The sequence below is a fragment of the Euprymna scolopes genome, chromosome 26 (assembly GCF_053919585.1).
Source record: "Euprymna scolopes isolate OS-2025 chromosome 26, ASM5391958v1, whole genome shotgun sequence".
Classification (NCBI taxonomy): Eukaryota; Metazoa; Mollusca; class Cephalopoda; order Sepiida; family Sepiolidae; genus Euprymna; species Euprymna scolopes.
In genome coordinates, this window is record NC_136507.1 from 5,983,382 (window position 1) to 6,002,278 (window position 18,897).

The window sequence follows — 18,897 nt, forward strand, 5'->3', positions numbered from 1 at the left end:
CCTGCCCAAGATAGTCTTATATGGCAAACACTCTACTGGTCGTCATGACAGAAGGGCATCGAAGAAAAGATATAAAGACTCTCTGAAGAAGTCCCTAGGTGACTGCCACATTGACCACCTCTAGTGGTCTGTTCTCACTGCTGACCGTGATACCTGGTGATGTACTGTCCACCAGGCTGTCACCTCCTTTGAGATCTCCCGCACAGAGAATCTGCAGGAGAAGCACTGCAGGAGGAAGATTGCCTTTTGACTGCAGCCGCTGTGGCCAAACCTGCTTGTCCCATATCGGGCTCCTCACCCACAAGCCTGCCTGCAGTCAACGTGAACAACCTTCTTCATAGAATCTTCGTTTGTGAAGTACTGCCAAGAAGATATATATATATATATATATATATATATATATATATATATATATATATATATATATATATGTGCGTATGTGTATAAGAGAAAGGTAGTTATTTTGAAGCATTCTTCAAACAAACTACCTTTCCCTTACACATATGCGCGCACACACACACATATATATATATCTACTATATAATAAAATGATTGCAGAAATTCCCCTGTGGACCAAAATACCGTAGGTTTGCAACAACATATGCCACATACAAATTATTATGTCTAGATTATTAGCCATTATCTTATGTAACTTTAGAACGCCATTTTAGACACATTTGTACCTTGATCTCCCTTTCTTGAGGATGGTGGCTTTAAAAACTATGGTTGGCAGGCATAATGTTGACAATAGGTGGATTGTACCTTGCTCTCCCTTACTTTCAAAGACATGCAATGCTCACATAAATGTTGAATTTTGCAATTTTATGAAATCTATCAAATATGTTTGCAAATACAAATAAACAAAGGATCTGATGTAGCCATGTTTTCCTTACAAAAATATGTTAGTGATGAAGTTACTCCATATGAACTTGGTAGATATATCGGCACTAATGAAGCATTTTGGCATATTTTGGAGTTTTCTATTCATGAAAGGCACCCTTCCAATCCAACAGCTTCAAGTTCATCTTAAAAAATGTCAGAAACGAAAATGCTGGTCAAGTTGCCCTAAACACAAAAAATACAACTCTTGCTACATATTTTAAATTGTGTAAACGATACTTTTACAAAAAAACTCTTAATTATAATCAGGTTCCATCTTATTGCGAATGGAGTAACATCACATGCAGATGAGAAAACGAGGAGTTAATGTTGACGGGTCATCTAGGTGTAATTTGACACTACAACTGGAAGAGTTTACTCTGTGCATACCATGAAGGTTTCTTTTTTGTGACTCCTTCGTCATGAAATAAGAGCATCGACTTAATTTTCATTTCTAAGAACTATTGATGGAAAAACTCTTGGCAAATATTATATTGTTTTACATGGTTTTACATTCTCTTTGCAATTGAGAAATTGAAATGGGTTAATTGGTGGGTTAATGTTTTTTTCTGCTTTTCTAAAAATATGTATTTTGTTTGTCACTCTTAGCTGATATAAAAAATATATATTTCTACAAAAATTTTCTTTTCTTTTCAAAATATTTTGCTTTGGTTTCGATAAAATTTGAAGTTATTTCTTTACACGGACACACCCTTTTCATAACCTTTCATACTATCATACAACAGGCCCCATTTTTTTTCAGGCTCTTTTTGCACACAGTCAACGACGGGTACTTCTGCTAGTATTAATATATATATATATATATATATATATATATATATATATATATATATATATATATATATATATATATGCTATTGTAGTCTCCTATTTTTCAAATTATTTGTAGTTTTAGTTGTATTTGCAGTACCTGACACCCAGCATTTACTTTTTCCACTTTTCCACCCAGAAAACTTGCATAGAATTCTAATCTCTTTCAAATTGAACAAGAAATGTCTTTCAGATACTTTTGTATTTTCTGAAAGTTTTATGCTTAATCGACAATAATTTTATTTTTGTTAATTGATTCACAAATAGTGTTCAAAGGAAAATCTTGTGTTTGCCTGTCGACCAATTATTTTGACCTTCTTCTAAGTCATCTCAAGTTGCTAAATTCATCTCTTCTGTCAACAAAAAATAATTGCATTGAAAGAGAAAGAAATCTCTTTATTTCCATGCAAACCTAAACTCTTCCTTACCCATCTTTGTCTGTATCAAGTTTATCAAATGTCTCCTTCAATGTATCATGCTCAGATGGGGGCACGGTCTCCAACGGAGTCAGCTGGAAATGGCAGAAAATAACAAAAATTACTGAAGAAGCAGAGAAGGATCAAATTACAAGAAAAAGACATTTTTTATCAAGTTTTTTTAATGAGAAATTTTAAAGCTTCATGAGCAAATAAGATAAATAATAAAAACAAAAAAAACTGATTTTCAAGTCTTCGCCCACTCGATATTACTTGATTATTTCATTTGTTTTATATTATTGAAATCATTGAAACGAAACTAATTGAAAATAAAACTCCCCCTCTCTCTTTCTTTTGATCGAGACAAGAAAAAGGGAAAACTAATCGATATGAACAAGAAGACAAAACTAATCGATAAGAAAAAGGAATATGTTGTATAATAATAATAATAATAATAATAATAATAATAATAACAATAATAATTATAATAATAAGGGAACATTTTTGTGTCTAATCTTTCCTTTTTTATTATTATTTCATAAATTTCAATTGAACGTTATTATTCTTTACTTATTATTATCAGTTATTATCAGGATTAATCATATTCTTCTGTGCTTATAAGAATTAATTTTGCATACATAATTATTGGAGTGATCCGTGCACACACGTACGTTTACTTTTATTATATAGAAGAGACAAAGAAAGTTTAAAACTAAGAAAAAAAAACTACTTGTACAAAATAATGTTATGTTTAGAAAGTTGTATGGCAATGAAAAACAAATGATTTAGTGTTAGAATTCAAGCAAGACATGTCACTGTGAGTAAATGTATGTATGTATGTATGTATGTATGTATGTATGTAGAGAATGAACCCTTTTTTGGGGTCAACGGCCAACTAGCACCGTGTATATTTGTGTGTATGTATGTATGTGTTGGGGTGGAAGGGGCTCCCGTAAGCCGTAGTGAAGGCAACCTTTCTAGGAGAAGCAAATCTCTGATTTAAAAAACCATAAAGCGGGTGACCAGTACCCGCATTAAGCTGGTCTGCAGTTTGATTTGTTGCTGGCTATCTTGCTCTTGCTTGTTGCTGGATCTCAACATTTTTAACCGAAAGAGAGACTTAGCTGTCGTACAAAGCTAAGACTCTGTAACATCATATTTGTATAGATACTCCCTCAGGCATTTGGGCTCATGGATTTTAAATGTATGAGGGAGTGGCACTCGTCTGATAAGACGTTGCAATCATCATGTATGTAGTGAAAGAGAGTTAATACCAACAAGAGAAAAGTGTCATCATTATGGGATGAGAAACATGTTACAACAAACACACAATTAAGCTTCTAAAGTAACTGCACATATGTAGAACATTAAAGACCAATTGAAAAAATCCTTTAAGTAGGATATGCCGACAAAAAACTTACCACATTGCATTGCCAACAAAACTCATATTAAAATGTAGATATCATAAGTTCCAATTCAATTTAAAATATGTATAATGAAATTAAAATAAAGAGGAAAATAATGTATATATATATATATATATATATATATATATATATATATATATATATATATATATATATATATACAGGCGGCGAAAAGAAAGTCCGCACTTGTAATTTTTTAAAAAACTGCAAACTTAAGCTAAATTTAATGTAACTGTTTAAACAAACTATACCTCATTTGATTCGCCTTTTATTCTTTTATGATTTTACCTGTTCATATTTGAAATATTCTAGTGTTCACGTCAATCTAAAAAAATAACTTCAAATTGAGGAGGCAAAAAGAAAGCCCACACAATGGAAAATTGTTATTTAAATTTAACTTTAGGACATTAATGCAACACAAATATAACAGGAACATAATGAACTAGTTAATATTTAGTAGCACAGCCATTCTGCAATTTGACAGCCTAAATCTGGGAATTTCTTGAATTAGACTGCAGCAATAATCCGGGGAGAGGGAATACCACTTTTGTCCAAAGTTCTTCCAAATTTGAAATTTTATCATTGCGTAGCTGTTGCTTGATGTAATGCCATACGTTTTCGATAGGATTGAGGTCTGGAGATTGTGCAGACCAATCCAAACACAGAATATCATGCTCTTCCAGGAACCTCTTGACATTGTCAGCTGTGTGAATGGGAACATTATTCTGCATGAAGATGGGATTATGTAAAATGTTTTTGACTCCTAATGAGGGTATTCCACCAATGATTTTGACAATCATTTTTATAACCACCGGTTGTGGTAACCAACCAATGAAAATGTTCCAAAGTTACTATAAAAATTGTTGAATTTTGGATTCAATCAGTTTGCCGTTGGCTATGTCACAAACCACATTAGATTCTTAGCCGCCATCTTTGTTACTGGAAATTACTTCACATTCAGTATCGAGACTGCACTCTGTTCAACATAATGTCTCAACACTTAACAGGTTATGGGCCCAGCACGCAGGGTAAAAATGCTCAGTCAACATATTAATGTACTTGGTCGAATTAATTCAACCTTGCAAGCGAACTATAGGCTCTGGACCATTTGTACTAATAATGTCCCACACCAAAACTGAACCTCCACCACCTTGCAGCATTGAAACTGAGCACCTAGGATTAAATTCTTCGTCTTTCCTCTGATGAACGTACTGCCTACCATCACTGTCTAGCCTATTGAACTGGCTTTCGTCGCTAAAAAGTACTTTTGATCAATATGAAGAGTCATGATCTTCATTGCATCTGACAAAATCCAGACGGTGCGTTTTGTTCTTTACAGATATCATTGGCTTGCGTCTAGCAAATATCTTTGCAAATTAAATTCCTTTAATCTGTTCTTGACAGTAGAAAGAGAGCACTTTTTAACAAGATAAGACTGTTGTTGAATTTGGGGAGCCATTTCAAATCTGTTTCTTAGGCTGCGGATTTCGATAGCATTGTCTTCCCTGTTAGAAGTAACTCTAGTACGATCAGATTTAGGGGCATCAATTTTTGGTGCTTTTACAGTTTTTCATATCGTTTTCTAATCACATTTCAATCTGTGGACGATTTCTCGCTTAGATAAACCAGAAAAGTGGAGATTAGTGAGCTCCTGACAATCACTAAGAGAAAGTCGTGGCATATGGACTAACAACAATTACGATTAGAGATGCTTTGTTACCTGTTGGTGAATATTTTAAACTGATTTGGGGCGAAATTAAATCTGGTTTTAAGCAAATTTGTTGCTGCGGACTTTCTTTTTGCCTCCTCAATTTGAAGTTTTTTTTTAAATTGACATAAACACTACAATGTTTCAATTAAAAGTCAAGTATGAACAGGTAAAATTATAGAAGAATAAAAGAGCAATCAAATGAGGTATAGTTTGTTTAAACAGTTACATTAAATTTAGCTGAAATTTGCAGTTTTTGAAAAAAATTACAAGTGCGGACTTTCTTTTTGCCGGCAGTGTACACACACACATATATATATATATATGTATATATATATATATATATGTGTGGAAAGATGAAAAAGGAAAAAACAAAATTATATGTTTATCAACATATAATTGTCATATAAATATATATATATATATATATATATATATATATATATATATATATATATATTATACCTGTTTTTTACAACAAGTATAATATCAAATATTGTACTGATATTTTATTTTCTTCAATTTAATCATCTCGAAGAGGTCTTAGAATAAAGACGAAACATTGGTAAACATATCACTTTGTTTGCTCCTTTTTCATCCCTCAATCTCATCGGAATATTATTTCCTTTATTCTTATCATATATAGAGCACAAATATGCGAAGCCGAAAATAGGCAAAATTTAAAAAACATTACTTTTTATAAATAAAGAATTTTTGAATTTTGCATGTTTGATTTTTAATTTCTCAATATCTTAGTCAGATTGTGTTAAAATTACAGAAAGATATAAAAATAAAAAATTTATTTAAATTCAAAACCCTTCAGTGACTTTTTGAACACCCTTTATATATATATATATATATATATATATATATATATATGTGTGTGTGCATATATGTATATATATATATATATGTATATATGTATATATATATATATATATATATATATATATATATATATATATATATGTGTGTGTGTATATACTAGCTGTACCCTGCCATGCGTTGCTGCGGCTCAAATTGGCGCAATGGAAAAAGTTCCAAAATGAGAAAAAACATGTTTCTTATAGGTTTAATTTTCCATTTTGCATGGGTACACAGTTTTTGTTGTTCCATTTTCTTAGCTGATATAGAGAATTTCTGGTTTGGTAACTCTTGAATACGTAACATAAATTGTCCATGTGAAAAAACAAAGCTTGGATTGGTTTATATTTCACAACATGATAATTAGTACACCAAATTTCAGTTGCAATACATGCGGTGGCATCCATGGAAAATATAGCTGTTGGATAATTAACCACTTTATCTGCTTTCACAATAGTGTCGATGGATTTGTATTTGACTACCTCACTTGGAATTTTACATTGAATAATAGCGTTAAGTTCATGGGCGCCTTTGTATTGACCTGCAAGAATAGCTCATTCACTCAGTCAAGTGGAATTCTTTGAATATCTGCAAAAAACTTTTAAACTAACTGTTCTTTTGATGAAATAAAATTACAGAAATTACAGAAGTTAAAAGTCAAAGAATTTTGCCCTTAACTCTGATCAGCTGGCACTTTTTCGTACCCAATTCCCACGAGTGATGCAAAAGTTTTTGTGCGGATCGAACAGTCTTCAACTGGATATGCATATTTTGAGTTAAGTTTAATGTCTTCACATGGAACAAAAAAGTAGAGTATTTGAGGCAAGCATTTATTTCATCTGCTGATGTTGATTGAAGAATAACAGGTAACATTTGTCTGAAATCTCCTGCAAGCAATATTACTGCATTCCCAAATGGTCTGACATTGCCACGCAAATCTTGCAAGGATCGACCAAGAGCCTCAAGTGATTTTTTGCGTACCATTGTGCATTCATCCTAAAAAATAAGTTTGCATTTCTGCAATATTTTTCTCCATATTGGATATTTTGGAGATGTCGGACATGAGATTTTTGAAAAACTGAATGTTTTAAAGTAGAATAAATAATTCTTCTACTTGGCAGCAAGGTCGCAGGTATTCCTCATGCAGCAAGGGTTAAGGCTAAAAAACATTACTTTTTATAAATAAAGAATTTTTGAATTTTGCATGTTTGATTTTTAATTTCTCAATATCTTAGTCAGATTGTGTTAAAATTACAGAAAGATATCAAAAATAAAAAATTTATTTAAGTTCAAAACCCTTCAGTGACTTTTTGAACACCCTTTATATATATATATATATATATATATATATATATATATATATATATATATATATATTGTTACCAAATGGCTGCCAAAATCAATTTAATTAGAAAGGTTTTACCAGTTACTTCTGGTGCTGTTCAAGGTAGCAGTAATTTCCAAATAACTTCTATTCTCATAGTCAGTAAATTAGGTGACTAAAATAGGATTTATCCATGTTTTGACAATGCCTTATTCACTGTAATTAATTTAGGAGACTAAAATAGGATGAGGGATTAGAGATGGACAGATAGAGAGGAAGATATATAGATAGAAAAGAGAAAGTGAGAGGAAAATAGAGAAAGAGAAGGAGATAGAGAGATAAAGGGATTGATAGATAAAGAGAGATGGGGAGAGTTAGAAACAGAGGGATGAGACAGAGGAAAGGAGAGAGATAGAGGGAGTTAGAGAGAGAAAGGGGCTCAAAGAGAGATGGAGAGGGTGATATAGAGAGAAAGATAGATTGATAGAGGGAAAGGAAGAGAGGGATAGAGAGAGATATTAAGAGAGGAAGAGAGAGGGGGAGAGAAACAGGTGAACTACACTTCACCGTTTTTTTCCTCGTTCTTGCGAGACTGAGGCAATTTTAATTTTTTATTACTATCCAGAGTAACCCTTTTTTTTTTAGGGGGGGGGGGGGCTAGATTTTCCACGCATTAGAAACCGACCGGTTTATCTGTACTTTCACCTAACAAATTAATAAAAGAAAAAGATTTTGTAAAATTTGAATTTAACATGAAAATACTATTTTAAAAAATAGCACGATAACATAAGTGCATAAGTGCCACTTTATGTACTCCTTGGGCGTTGAGTTCCATGGCGACCAGCATAATTATTTAATGGTCGCTCCCTTACCCCCCCCCCAGTCATGGCTAATGCATGCGCACGTAACATTTTTTTATTAACTGACGTTGGCTTAGTAACTAAACGATTTATTGATAATTTCGTAACCCTTAAACGTATTCCGGAAGATTTAAATTGGTTCATTATTGTTGTAATGAAAAAAAAAAGTTTCATTCAACACAAAACCTATATATTAATGATAAATGATTTATTATTCTATTCATTGAAATTTACTAATTTTTAGATAAAAAAAGTAAAAAAAAAGTTAATAAAAAATAGTTGCTTATGTGCGCATGTAAAAATGTTTGTAAAAGTGAGAAATTATTTTAATCATTTAAAAAACTTGTTTTATTTTTTTGTTTTATTTTTAGATTAGGTCCATCTTATAATCACCCCAACATAAGAACATCTTAAAAAACAGCTTCCGGAATAAACACCACTTTTGGAGGGGGGGGGGGCTATTTGCAAAATTTAACTGATATTTGTTGTCAGCATACCCACCCGAAAATACTATTAAAAAAAGGGGGAGGGGTTCAGTGCCCGTTGCAGAGAAGTAGATTTATTAATCAATGAAAGTTGTGAAGAAGTAAATTTATTTATCAATAAAAGTCGTCATTTAAAAAAGAAAATTGTGGAGGTGGACCTAAATGTAAATATTTACCCAAAAAACTATTCCGAAGTTTATTACAAAAACGTTTTGTTTTCGCACTATTCAACAAATTGTTCATCCACGCATGTAAATTAAAAAATATTTGTAAAAGTGAGAAGTTATCAGTAAATGATTTAGTTTTTTTTTTTAAATTTATTTTTTTACATTAGGTCCATCTCCACAAATGTTAAGAACGGCTTTCAGAATAAACACCCTCAATCTCTCCATGTTAACTACGGATTTCGGAATAAACACATTCGAGCGTAAAAATTCACAAATACAGGATAAAGAACACTTCGAAAAAAGGACAAACATTCTTGCTGATAAAAGGATTTTACAAAGACGTCGTCAAAAAGGCTTATCTTGCTGTTAAAAAAGCTACTAAAACGTAAACAACGAGCTGAAACAGAACTCATAAGACGAATTGCGTGGAGAATTATTATTACAGAATTAACGAGACCAAGTTTTCAGTAAGTACAAAAAAGAACAAATTTTGTTGTTCTAAAAAGCATGCCTTGCTAATACGTCATTAGCGTTGAAAAAAAAACTCCTGCAAAAGTAAATGATTGTATAATTTTATTTTATTGGCTAAAGAGAGTATTCACACAAATTAAAAAAGACGTCAGATTTTAATCTGATTAAAATAAACTTTTCACTGGTCGACGGGACTGCACGTCAAAGAAGAAAAAAAAGATTTCGCTAAGCACGACAAATAAAGTGTTAACGAGAAAATCAAAATGCACGAGTTGGCAAAACAAATTTTGGAAATGGTGAAATTCCAACAAAGTCAACAATTAGAACTTGCAAAAAGGTTCCGAGAAGAGCAATTGGCAATACAGAAACGAAACGAAGAGAAACAATTGGCAAGACATAAACAAAACGAAGAGAAACAATTCGCAATGCAGAAACAAAACGAAGACAAACAGTTAAATTTAATAAAATATCTCAAAGAAAAACGAGGAAGAGAAAGAAAGAAATGAACGAGCAAATATTGGAAGAGCAGTTAATTTAATGAAATTTTTCGAGGAAAAACATGAAAGAGAAAGGAAAGAAATGAATGAACAAATATTGGAATTGAAAAAATTACATTTAGAGCAACAAAACCAGTCAGATAAAAAAATGGAGTTGATAACACAAGTTTTAGTGAATAAGGACAGCGGAGAAGAAACCAGCACGGCTTTTTCCAAAAATGCGATCTGGTCAGCTATTGATACATTTCACTATGCTCCTGGGGAAGACCTAACGTTTGAGGCATATTTCAGAAGATTTGAAGACCTTTTTAAAATTGATTGCAGTGCATGGACGGATCAAAAGAAGGTTCGTTTATTGCTATGGAAGTTAGGTACATCCGAACATAACAAATTCGGGGACTATATTTCACCAAGAAAAACCAACAACGAGGCATTCAAACTATTAATGGAGTTATACTGTCAAAAAAGAAGCCTTTTTCATAAAAGATGGAAATGCATGAATCTTACACATAAGGAGAGTCAGGACTATACAACATTTGCGTCCATAGTTGATAAGCACTGTGACGATTTCAAATTGTCGTCATTAACGTTTCAAATGCTTAATATTCACACAAGGTTTGATAGCCACAAAAGACGCTGATATAAGACGTCGTGCTCTAAATAAATTGGAATTAGAACCTGATTTGACACTTCAGAAACTGGCTGAAGATTGTCAGCAGTTCATAGCAATGAAGAAAGATTCCCGAAACATAGAGAAAGCAGGTATTGCACACATTAAAAAAATATGCTTAAAAAATAAAGGGCACCTGCCCGCCAGCAATTACCAACAAAGAGGAAAATAAAAACCCTCCACAAAATTATCAGGATAGACAAAATAGACCCCTTGTAGCAAATGTGGAGGACATTTCAGTACCAAAGGATGTGACCTATGCAAGCGAGAAGGGTACAAGGCCTCATATTGCAGAGCAAAAGTAGCAAAAAAGAGCTACGTAAAAACTGCAAAATAGACCCTTCACCAACAGAGAACATGAGAAAATATGTTACAGCGAGAATCAGAAATAAAGAAGTAAAACTGCAGCTCGATTCAGGGTCGGATTTATCAATTATAAATTTTCATACGTGGAAGAGAATAGGAAAGCCGACGATGACAAAGATGAATAAAGTCGCAAGATCGGTAACTAGTGAAAAAATAAATTTTGAGGGTGAAGTAGTTATAAATGTGTCACTAAAAAGAAAGACAAAAAAGCAAAAGGTTTTCGTTCTAAGGAACGCAACGAACAAATTCGGAAATAACTGATGACGAAAGACAACCGCCTGCTGAACAAGAAGTAATGGACCAGATATATGACACGTTCGATTTGGTAACATCACAAGCAACCAGACAACGCCGGTCCTCCAGGAAAAGGAAAATGACCGACTCCATAGAGATCAACCCCAGGAAAAAGAGCTATACGATCATCCCAGGGGAATGAAAAGCTTGGGAGGGTGGAGTGTTGTGGGGTAAAAATCACCCCTATTTGAGAACTAAGTGAAATCAACCAGTCCTATGAATACCCTGGTTTCAGAGACTAGATGGAGACATTCACACCATGTTTAGCCTCATGCTACGAACACGTACCTCTCATACCACTTTAGTGGCTCCTGCATTCTTTATGATAAATGCATATTATATTTTATACATTTTACACTACATGTGGTTTCTTTCATTTGTAACCCCTAACACGAGTCTACAACAAATATATATATATATATATATATATATATATATATATATATATATATATATATATATAATATAATATAAAGCTGAATGTGTGTGTGTGTGTGTGTGTGTGTGTGTGTGTGTGTGTGTGTGTGTGTGTGCGTTTGTATGTGGTCACGAATAGACTCCTATATGGTTGACTATTTTAAAAAACTGATTACATATAATGATAGAAGATGTATTGAGACACAGGAATGGGTATGTTTGATCTGGCAGAATGATGGTTCATTAAAATTGTGGGATCTGCGTTCGCGCCTGGTCCACAAAGTATGGAAATAAAAAATTTAAGAAGTAAAAAAAAAACGTTTACAGGTGTTTTTGATATAGATGTACATAAGAATACTTTGATAAGTATGTTTTAACTTAAATAGGGATGGTATAATAAAATTGTGGGGTCTGCATTCGCGCCTGGCCTCCATGGAATGGAAATAGGCACAAACTTTAATAAAGACTTTTCATATCTATCTGCGTAAGTATACTTTGATAATTATGTTTCAGTTTGAATAAATATGGTATAATAAAATTATGGGGTGTTCGTTCGCACCTGACCTCCATAGAATGGAAATATATCACAAAGTTTAGCAAGGTTTTTTTAATATAGATCCACAAAATATTGTGATAAGTGTTTCAGTGTGAACCGGTTTGGTATAATAAATTATGGGGTTACCTATTATGTTTTTACTTTCATCATATTTTGCTTTGGTTTTGATACCCCCAAATTCGAAGCTCTTCCTTTCCATAACCTATCATACTTTCATAAATCAGAGTCCATTTTCTGTAGGCTGTTTCTGAACCCAGTCAACGACGGGTACTTTTGCTAGTATATATATATAAAGAGTGTCCCAAAAGTCACTGAAAAGTTTTGAACTGAAATAAATTCTTTATTTTTTATGATATCTTACTGTAATTTTAACACAATCTGATTAAGACATTGGGAAATTACAAAAAAAAACATGCAAAATTCTTATTTTTATTTATGAAAAATGTTTTTTAAATGTTGCCCATTTTCAGCTTTGCATATTTGTGCTCATTCCAAAACATTATTCATGGCAGATTGCAGAATCTCTGGATTGCGATTTAATTCCCTTATTTCGTTCCTGATGTTTTTCTTCAATTCTTACAGAGTTTGGGGTTTGTTAACATAGACTCTTTTTTTTAAGATATCCTCACAAAAAAAAGTCGGGGCTAATCAAGTCTGGAAAACGTGGTGGCCATAGCAAGAGATAATGTTGTCACCAAAGCATTGCCTGAGAAGCTCCATGGTGTCTCTCGTCATATGTGCCGTTGTCCAATGCTACACTTATCTATAATTAATTTCCAAAATATTATCTTTGAATATCTGTAATAGAAAAAAAATAACCATTAATGGTAAAATAACAAAGATTTTCAACGTTTCAGTAACTTTTTGGACGCCCTGTATATCATATGGTTGGTTGATTGGTTGTTTTTGTTTTACGGCATATCAACCCTTTTCAGGTTATTTAATGCCGAATCCAGTGATTTTGAAGAAAAATTTTTTAATAGAGCATATTTGTTTTTTTAAGTCGGTTTCTATTTAACCCATAGTTGGGACCCTAACAGGTACTACCAGTCTGGGTCAGAGCGGACCTGGGAGCAATGGCAATTAAAGAGTGGCTCGACACTCCCCAAAGCCCGCAAGCTGGGGCCTCACCACCGGATATAATTTAAGTTAATATCTAGGACCATATAATATATCATATTATACTAAATATATATAATTAATTAGGTGTTTAGTTACATGTTTGAAAATATTTTTAAGGTTAATTTCAATTTAAATAGAAAGAAAATATTGCATTACATATTGTACATATTTTCTTTTATCTCACCCAGACATTCTCTCAATTCACTTAAAAGCCAAACCTAAAACACTAAGCATACTGCTTCAAACAAACTACAACATCCTCATACATATTTATATGCTTGTGTAACAATATTGCTTCTCTTTTACACAAAATAATGCACAAAAGTCTACTCAGATTTTATATTTAGTAATCTCTTTTTTCTTACTTTAAATGGTTCCAGATTTTCTGCAATCAGATGTTGGTAATTGCCTTCTTTTTCATTGGTATTAATGTTCTTGGAATCTTCTGCATTGTCTTCAACTGCTGCTGGAGTTTTGGAAATCCATTCCTCCCTTGATTCTTTCTTGACCTGCAACTCAGTAAAATTCTCGGCTTCTTCAGTTAGTTCGTCTCTACTTCTGTGATGGTAAACAAGACAAAGCAAAACAAAAATATAAAGGCACGTGACATGCTGATTTAAGTACATATAACAATAGAACACGGGTTTTGTATTAGGTTGTTCAGAAAATAATGATTGATTTCAGAACAAAAAATCCATTATGTTCCTTCATGACTCATCTATCAAGCATTTTTATCTTAACAGTTCAGAAGATTGATCACTATTGAAATACTGATCACTATTGAAATGCTGGTCACTATTGAAATACTGATCACTATTGAAATAATGATCACTATTGAAATACTGATCACTATTGAAATGCTGGTCACTATTGAAATAATGGCCACTATTGAAATACTGATCACTATTGAAATACTGGTCACTATTGGAATAATGGCCACTATTGAAATGCTGGTCACTATTGAAATACTGATCACTATGGAAATAATGGATCACTATTGAAATGCTGGTCACTATTGAAATAATGGCCACTATTGAAATACTGATCACTATTGAAATACTGGTCACTATTGGAATACTGGTCACTATTGAAATACTGGTCACTATTGGAAAATTGCATCAAGTGCCTCAGACACTTCTCTGATATTTTGATGTGAGTTTTATTCAACAATTGCTTGCATTTAAGCATTTGTTGTCAAAAGTTCTGGATTGTTGCTGTTGTTGTTCTTGTTGTCGTTATCTTCTTCTTCTTCTTCTTCTTCTTCTTCTCCTTCTTCTTCTTCTCCTTCTTCTTCTTCAAGGCTTCCATTATGACTATGCAATTCTGTTACACCACCCCGAAATGTCAATTAGGGAATTGTTGTAATTCACAATACTTTCTGATATCCAACGATGTTTGATATAAATAAGTTTTTGTCTATGCCTGATTTTTCCACCAAGTTTCAGTCATGAGTATCCAACAGTCTTTGTTTCATCACCGTTCAACGATAAGCACACTTGGATACAATGTGCAAAATTGTCAATTAATCTGACACACCCTGTTTTGGCACTGCACTGATTTTACTGTGACGTTTCTTTTCTGTTCAGAAATAATCTTTCATTATTGTTTTGATAGTCATTATATTTGAAATAATCCCATAGATAAAAATCTTGATGTTTAAGTTCGGTAGGTGAGAAACCCATTCAAGATCACATCTCCTACTAATCATTAAAGAACCATTAAAAAATGATTTTAAAAACGCATGTTTGTCAGTGTTAATCTACACATGTCAATAAAAATGTTGTAAAAAATGTTAGACACGTGATATCTCCTTTATGACAAACAGATTTATTTCCCTTTGTATCTTGTTCGATTTGTTCGAGTTTGGTCATATACAAAAGTCAACATAGCAGGAAGTGTTTTTAGAGCTTAGTATTTATGATTCAACTTATTATAATTTTACAGATAATCATGAAATATGTTTTTTGGAAATAAGATTTAGTTTTGAAATATGTCCAAGCTGCATTTTTAGAAACCTGCTAAAATTAATGTCCCTTATGTATAAATGCCAACTATACATAAAAGCCAGATTTTCATAAATACATGCAGTAGTTTGATAAATTTGATCATGCAGCATTTCAAAAGAAAGAAAAGACATGTTATTATTACATATCGACTTTTGATTAAACAAAAGTTCAAATCGGTAGTTTTCTTCGACTAATCATATGCAAGAAATATTCATCTCCAAAATTTGCACATACTAAAAAAACTCAAACACAGAGTTTTTCTTTCTCTTTTTTTTTGTTCTTATTTCAGACAGCACCAATGTGTACATCACAATCTATCCTAGTCCCATTACACACGTTCATAGGCGCACACTCAATTATTAACAAAACAAAGACGCCGTTATACACACATACATCATCATGTTTATTTCAGTCATGCCCATGTAAACACATGCAGTGGAAATTAAAACAAATGCATATTTTCAATTTCTCATTACATGCAAAAATAACTCTTCTTTCACCAGAACGTTCTTAGAATTCTCTGAACTTTTGTATTCTACGAAGTATTCGATGTTTTTGATGCTTTAATAAATATTAACAAATTTCGTATGAATAGATTTTCTCATTCTTTCATTTGATAACATCACATCTGTAACAGACACATTGTGAAACCAATTTTCTGAGATAATGAGAGAATAAAATTGCAGAATTTTGAATCATTTTATCTGATTTTAAAAAATAAATAACAATGAATCTTTTTTTCCTATAAAAATGTGAATACTTGATATTCCATTCTATGGTTTTTAGTGTGATGTACACGTTGGAACGACTTTTACTTGCCAAATTAAAAATGAATTCAATAAAACTCTTGAGAATTGTTTCATGCAGAAACTAACAACCAGGAATAAACACATAATTATAAGAATGTTTCATTAATGCAGATCATCAGAAGACATCACTTTCAAGGAAAATCATCAAACAAAAAAAAGAAAGTTTATTTTTGTAATCGTTTATGATGTTGGTCATGTTTTGAATATGTTTATGATGTTGGTCATGTTTTGAATATGCTTATGATGTCAGTCATGTTTTGAATATGTTTATGATTTTGGTCATGTTTGGAATATGTTTATGATGTTGGTCATGTTTTGAATATGTTTATGATGTTGGTCATGTTTTGAATATGTTGATGATGTTGGTCATGTTTTGAATATGTTTATGATGTTGGTCATGTTTTGAATATGTTTATGATGTTGGTCATGTTTTGAATATGCTTATGATGTCGGTCATGTTTTGAATATGTTTATGATGTTGGTCATGTTTTGAATATGTTTATGATGTTGGTCATGTTTTGAATATGTTTATGATGTTGGTCATGTTTTGAATATGTTTATGATGTTGGTCATGTTTTGAATATGTTTATGATGTTGGTCATGTTTGGAATATGTTTATGATGTTGGTCATGTTTTGAATATGTTTATGATGTTGGTCATGTTTTGAATATGTTTATGATGTTGGTCATGTTTTGAATATGTTTATGATGTCGGTCATGTTTGGGATAGAAAATGGCTGATTGGCTATGAATGGATCTTGGGTAACAGTTTTCTGTGGGAAATGGATAAAGGTTTTGGATTTTTTGAAGATCTTAATAATTATGTATTTATTTCTGGTTATTCATTTCTACAATAAACAATTATCAAAAGTTACGTTAACTTTTTTAAAATTTTAATTTAAGTGAAATATAAGTAAAAACTTGTTCATTGACATTTAAAATTGTGTTTTGAAGAAAACTGTAAATTCTTCTTCACACTTGGCAGTAGATGCCCAACAATTCTAACTCGTCTAAATCTGTAAGGCAATTCTTCACCACAAGAGCACACCAACTGGCTTACCAATAAAATAAATAGTAATGCCAATTTTTTTATTGCTAAACTACAGGATTTATAGACAAATCTATCTATCTGTAAAACATGGAATTATATTCGTACTTGCTTAATTCATCAGAACTTTGGTTGTTTTCTGTTGGGTTTGGAGTGGCACCATTATTCGTTTTCACAGCTGAAAATAATGGAAACGTTATATGAACAAAAAGATAATACTGTTACAAACAAAAAATTAGATTTCCCATTTCTTTCTAAACCAATACAAATGAGTGTCAGATCAAATTGGAAATCTTATTCAGTTTAATAAATATTTCATCATTCAATTTTAATAAAATATTAGTTTTATAAAAATAGTTATAAAATATCAAATTTTCTAATAAATTATATCATTCAAATGATGAAAAAAATTAGTGTAAATCGTATATAGACATAAATCTAATAATAACATAAATCGTATAAAATATATAATAAAAATAGACTTATAATAAATAAATTTATAAATATATAATAAATCACATAAATATATAATATCAAATCGTATAAAATATATAATAGCAATAAATTGTATATAATATGCGATAAAAATAAATCATATGAATTATATAATGAAAATAAATCGAATATAATATATAATAAAATAAAATATATAATAAAATATATATTTCTGGAAAATAGAAGACAGTTTTTGTTTTTGGCATCGCAGACTTAAAACATCACTTTACAAAGCTAAGTGACAATCTGTGTGGTTTACATAAACACAATGATTTCACATGGTGTGTGTGTGTGTTCTACAGTGGACAAAGTTGACAATCTTGATAACTACACAGATAACTACACAGAAAATAGAATAACCAAATATATTGCGCATCCAAAAGTTTTGTGAAATTACGCATATAAGAAACATGCACTCTATTTTTGTTAATTTCATTTAACCGCACTGATCGTAGCCGGGTAAAGCGTATATATACGTTAGAACTACAAATGTATAGTTTACCATGATTTATGACAGATAAGTTTAAAAACAGAACATTTTTACGATCTGGCATGTTTGAAAGAGATTTTTGCTGATGGACTAACTTTTGTGGGTCAAGTAAAGAAATAAAATTTAATAAAAAACGACAAAAAGATAAAACCATTAAATGGTTGGAGAAAGTTTTTTGTGATCTCAGCGCTTCACATATTAAAAATTACTGACAGCTATTAATGCAGATATACTCCAGGGTTCGATCCTTGGATTTTTATTATGCCTGATATTCATAAATGAACTCCCTAATAAAATTGTGTTCGAGATGGTTATATTTGCTGCTGACACCACACTCTATAACAGACATAAGGGAAAAACGGATGCACACATATCGAAGGCAATAAACCCTTGAAAATGATCTTCAGTCTGGATTGGAATGAGCTGGTAAATGGATAGTAACATTTAATGCCACTATAACCAAGTTTCTTTCCTGTAACAACTACAAAAAACCTTCTCAACCAATGATTGCCATGATAAATAGCACCCTATCTGAAAGCCCATCTTTCAGAGTCCTCGGCCTAACATTCACGGGTAACATGAATTGGTACAAATACATTGAGGACATTGCCAAAGCTACTGCAAAGAATGTGGGCTCTCTCTACCGTGCTAGAAAATTACTCACACCAGAAAGCATCCTATATCTTTATAAAGCCA

General features: G+C 31.9%; 1 protein-coding gene across 7 annotated transcripts in view; it reads right to left on the bottom strand.

The window, feature by feature from the left end:
• LOC145247907 (uncharacterized) overlaps positions 1–18,897 on the bottom strand; it is a 151,029-nt gene that overhangs the window by 39,758 nt on the left and 92,374 nt on the right. For all 7 annotated transcript variants that reach the window (XM_080109536.1, XM_080109535.1, XM_080109534.1 and 4 more), the window contains 3 exons: positions 17,325–17,394; positions 13,720–13,912; positions 2,139–2,221 (listed from right to left, as the gene is read on the bottom strand). In XM_080109536.1, the coding sequence (XP_079965662.1) occupies positions 2,139–2,221; positions 13,720–13,912; positions 17,325–17,394 (346 nt within the window). The remainder of the gene's footprint in view (positions 1–2,138; positions 2,222–13,719; positions 13,913–17,324; positions 17,395–18,897) is intronic.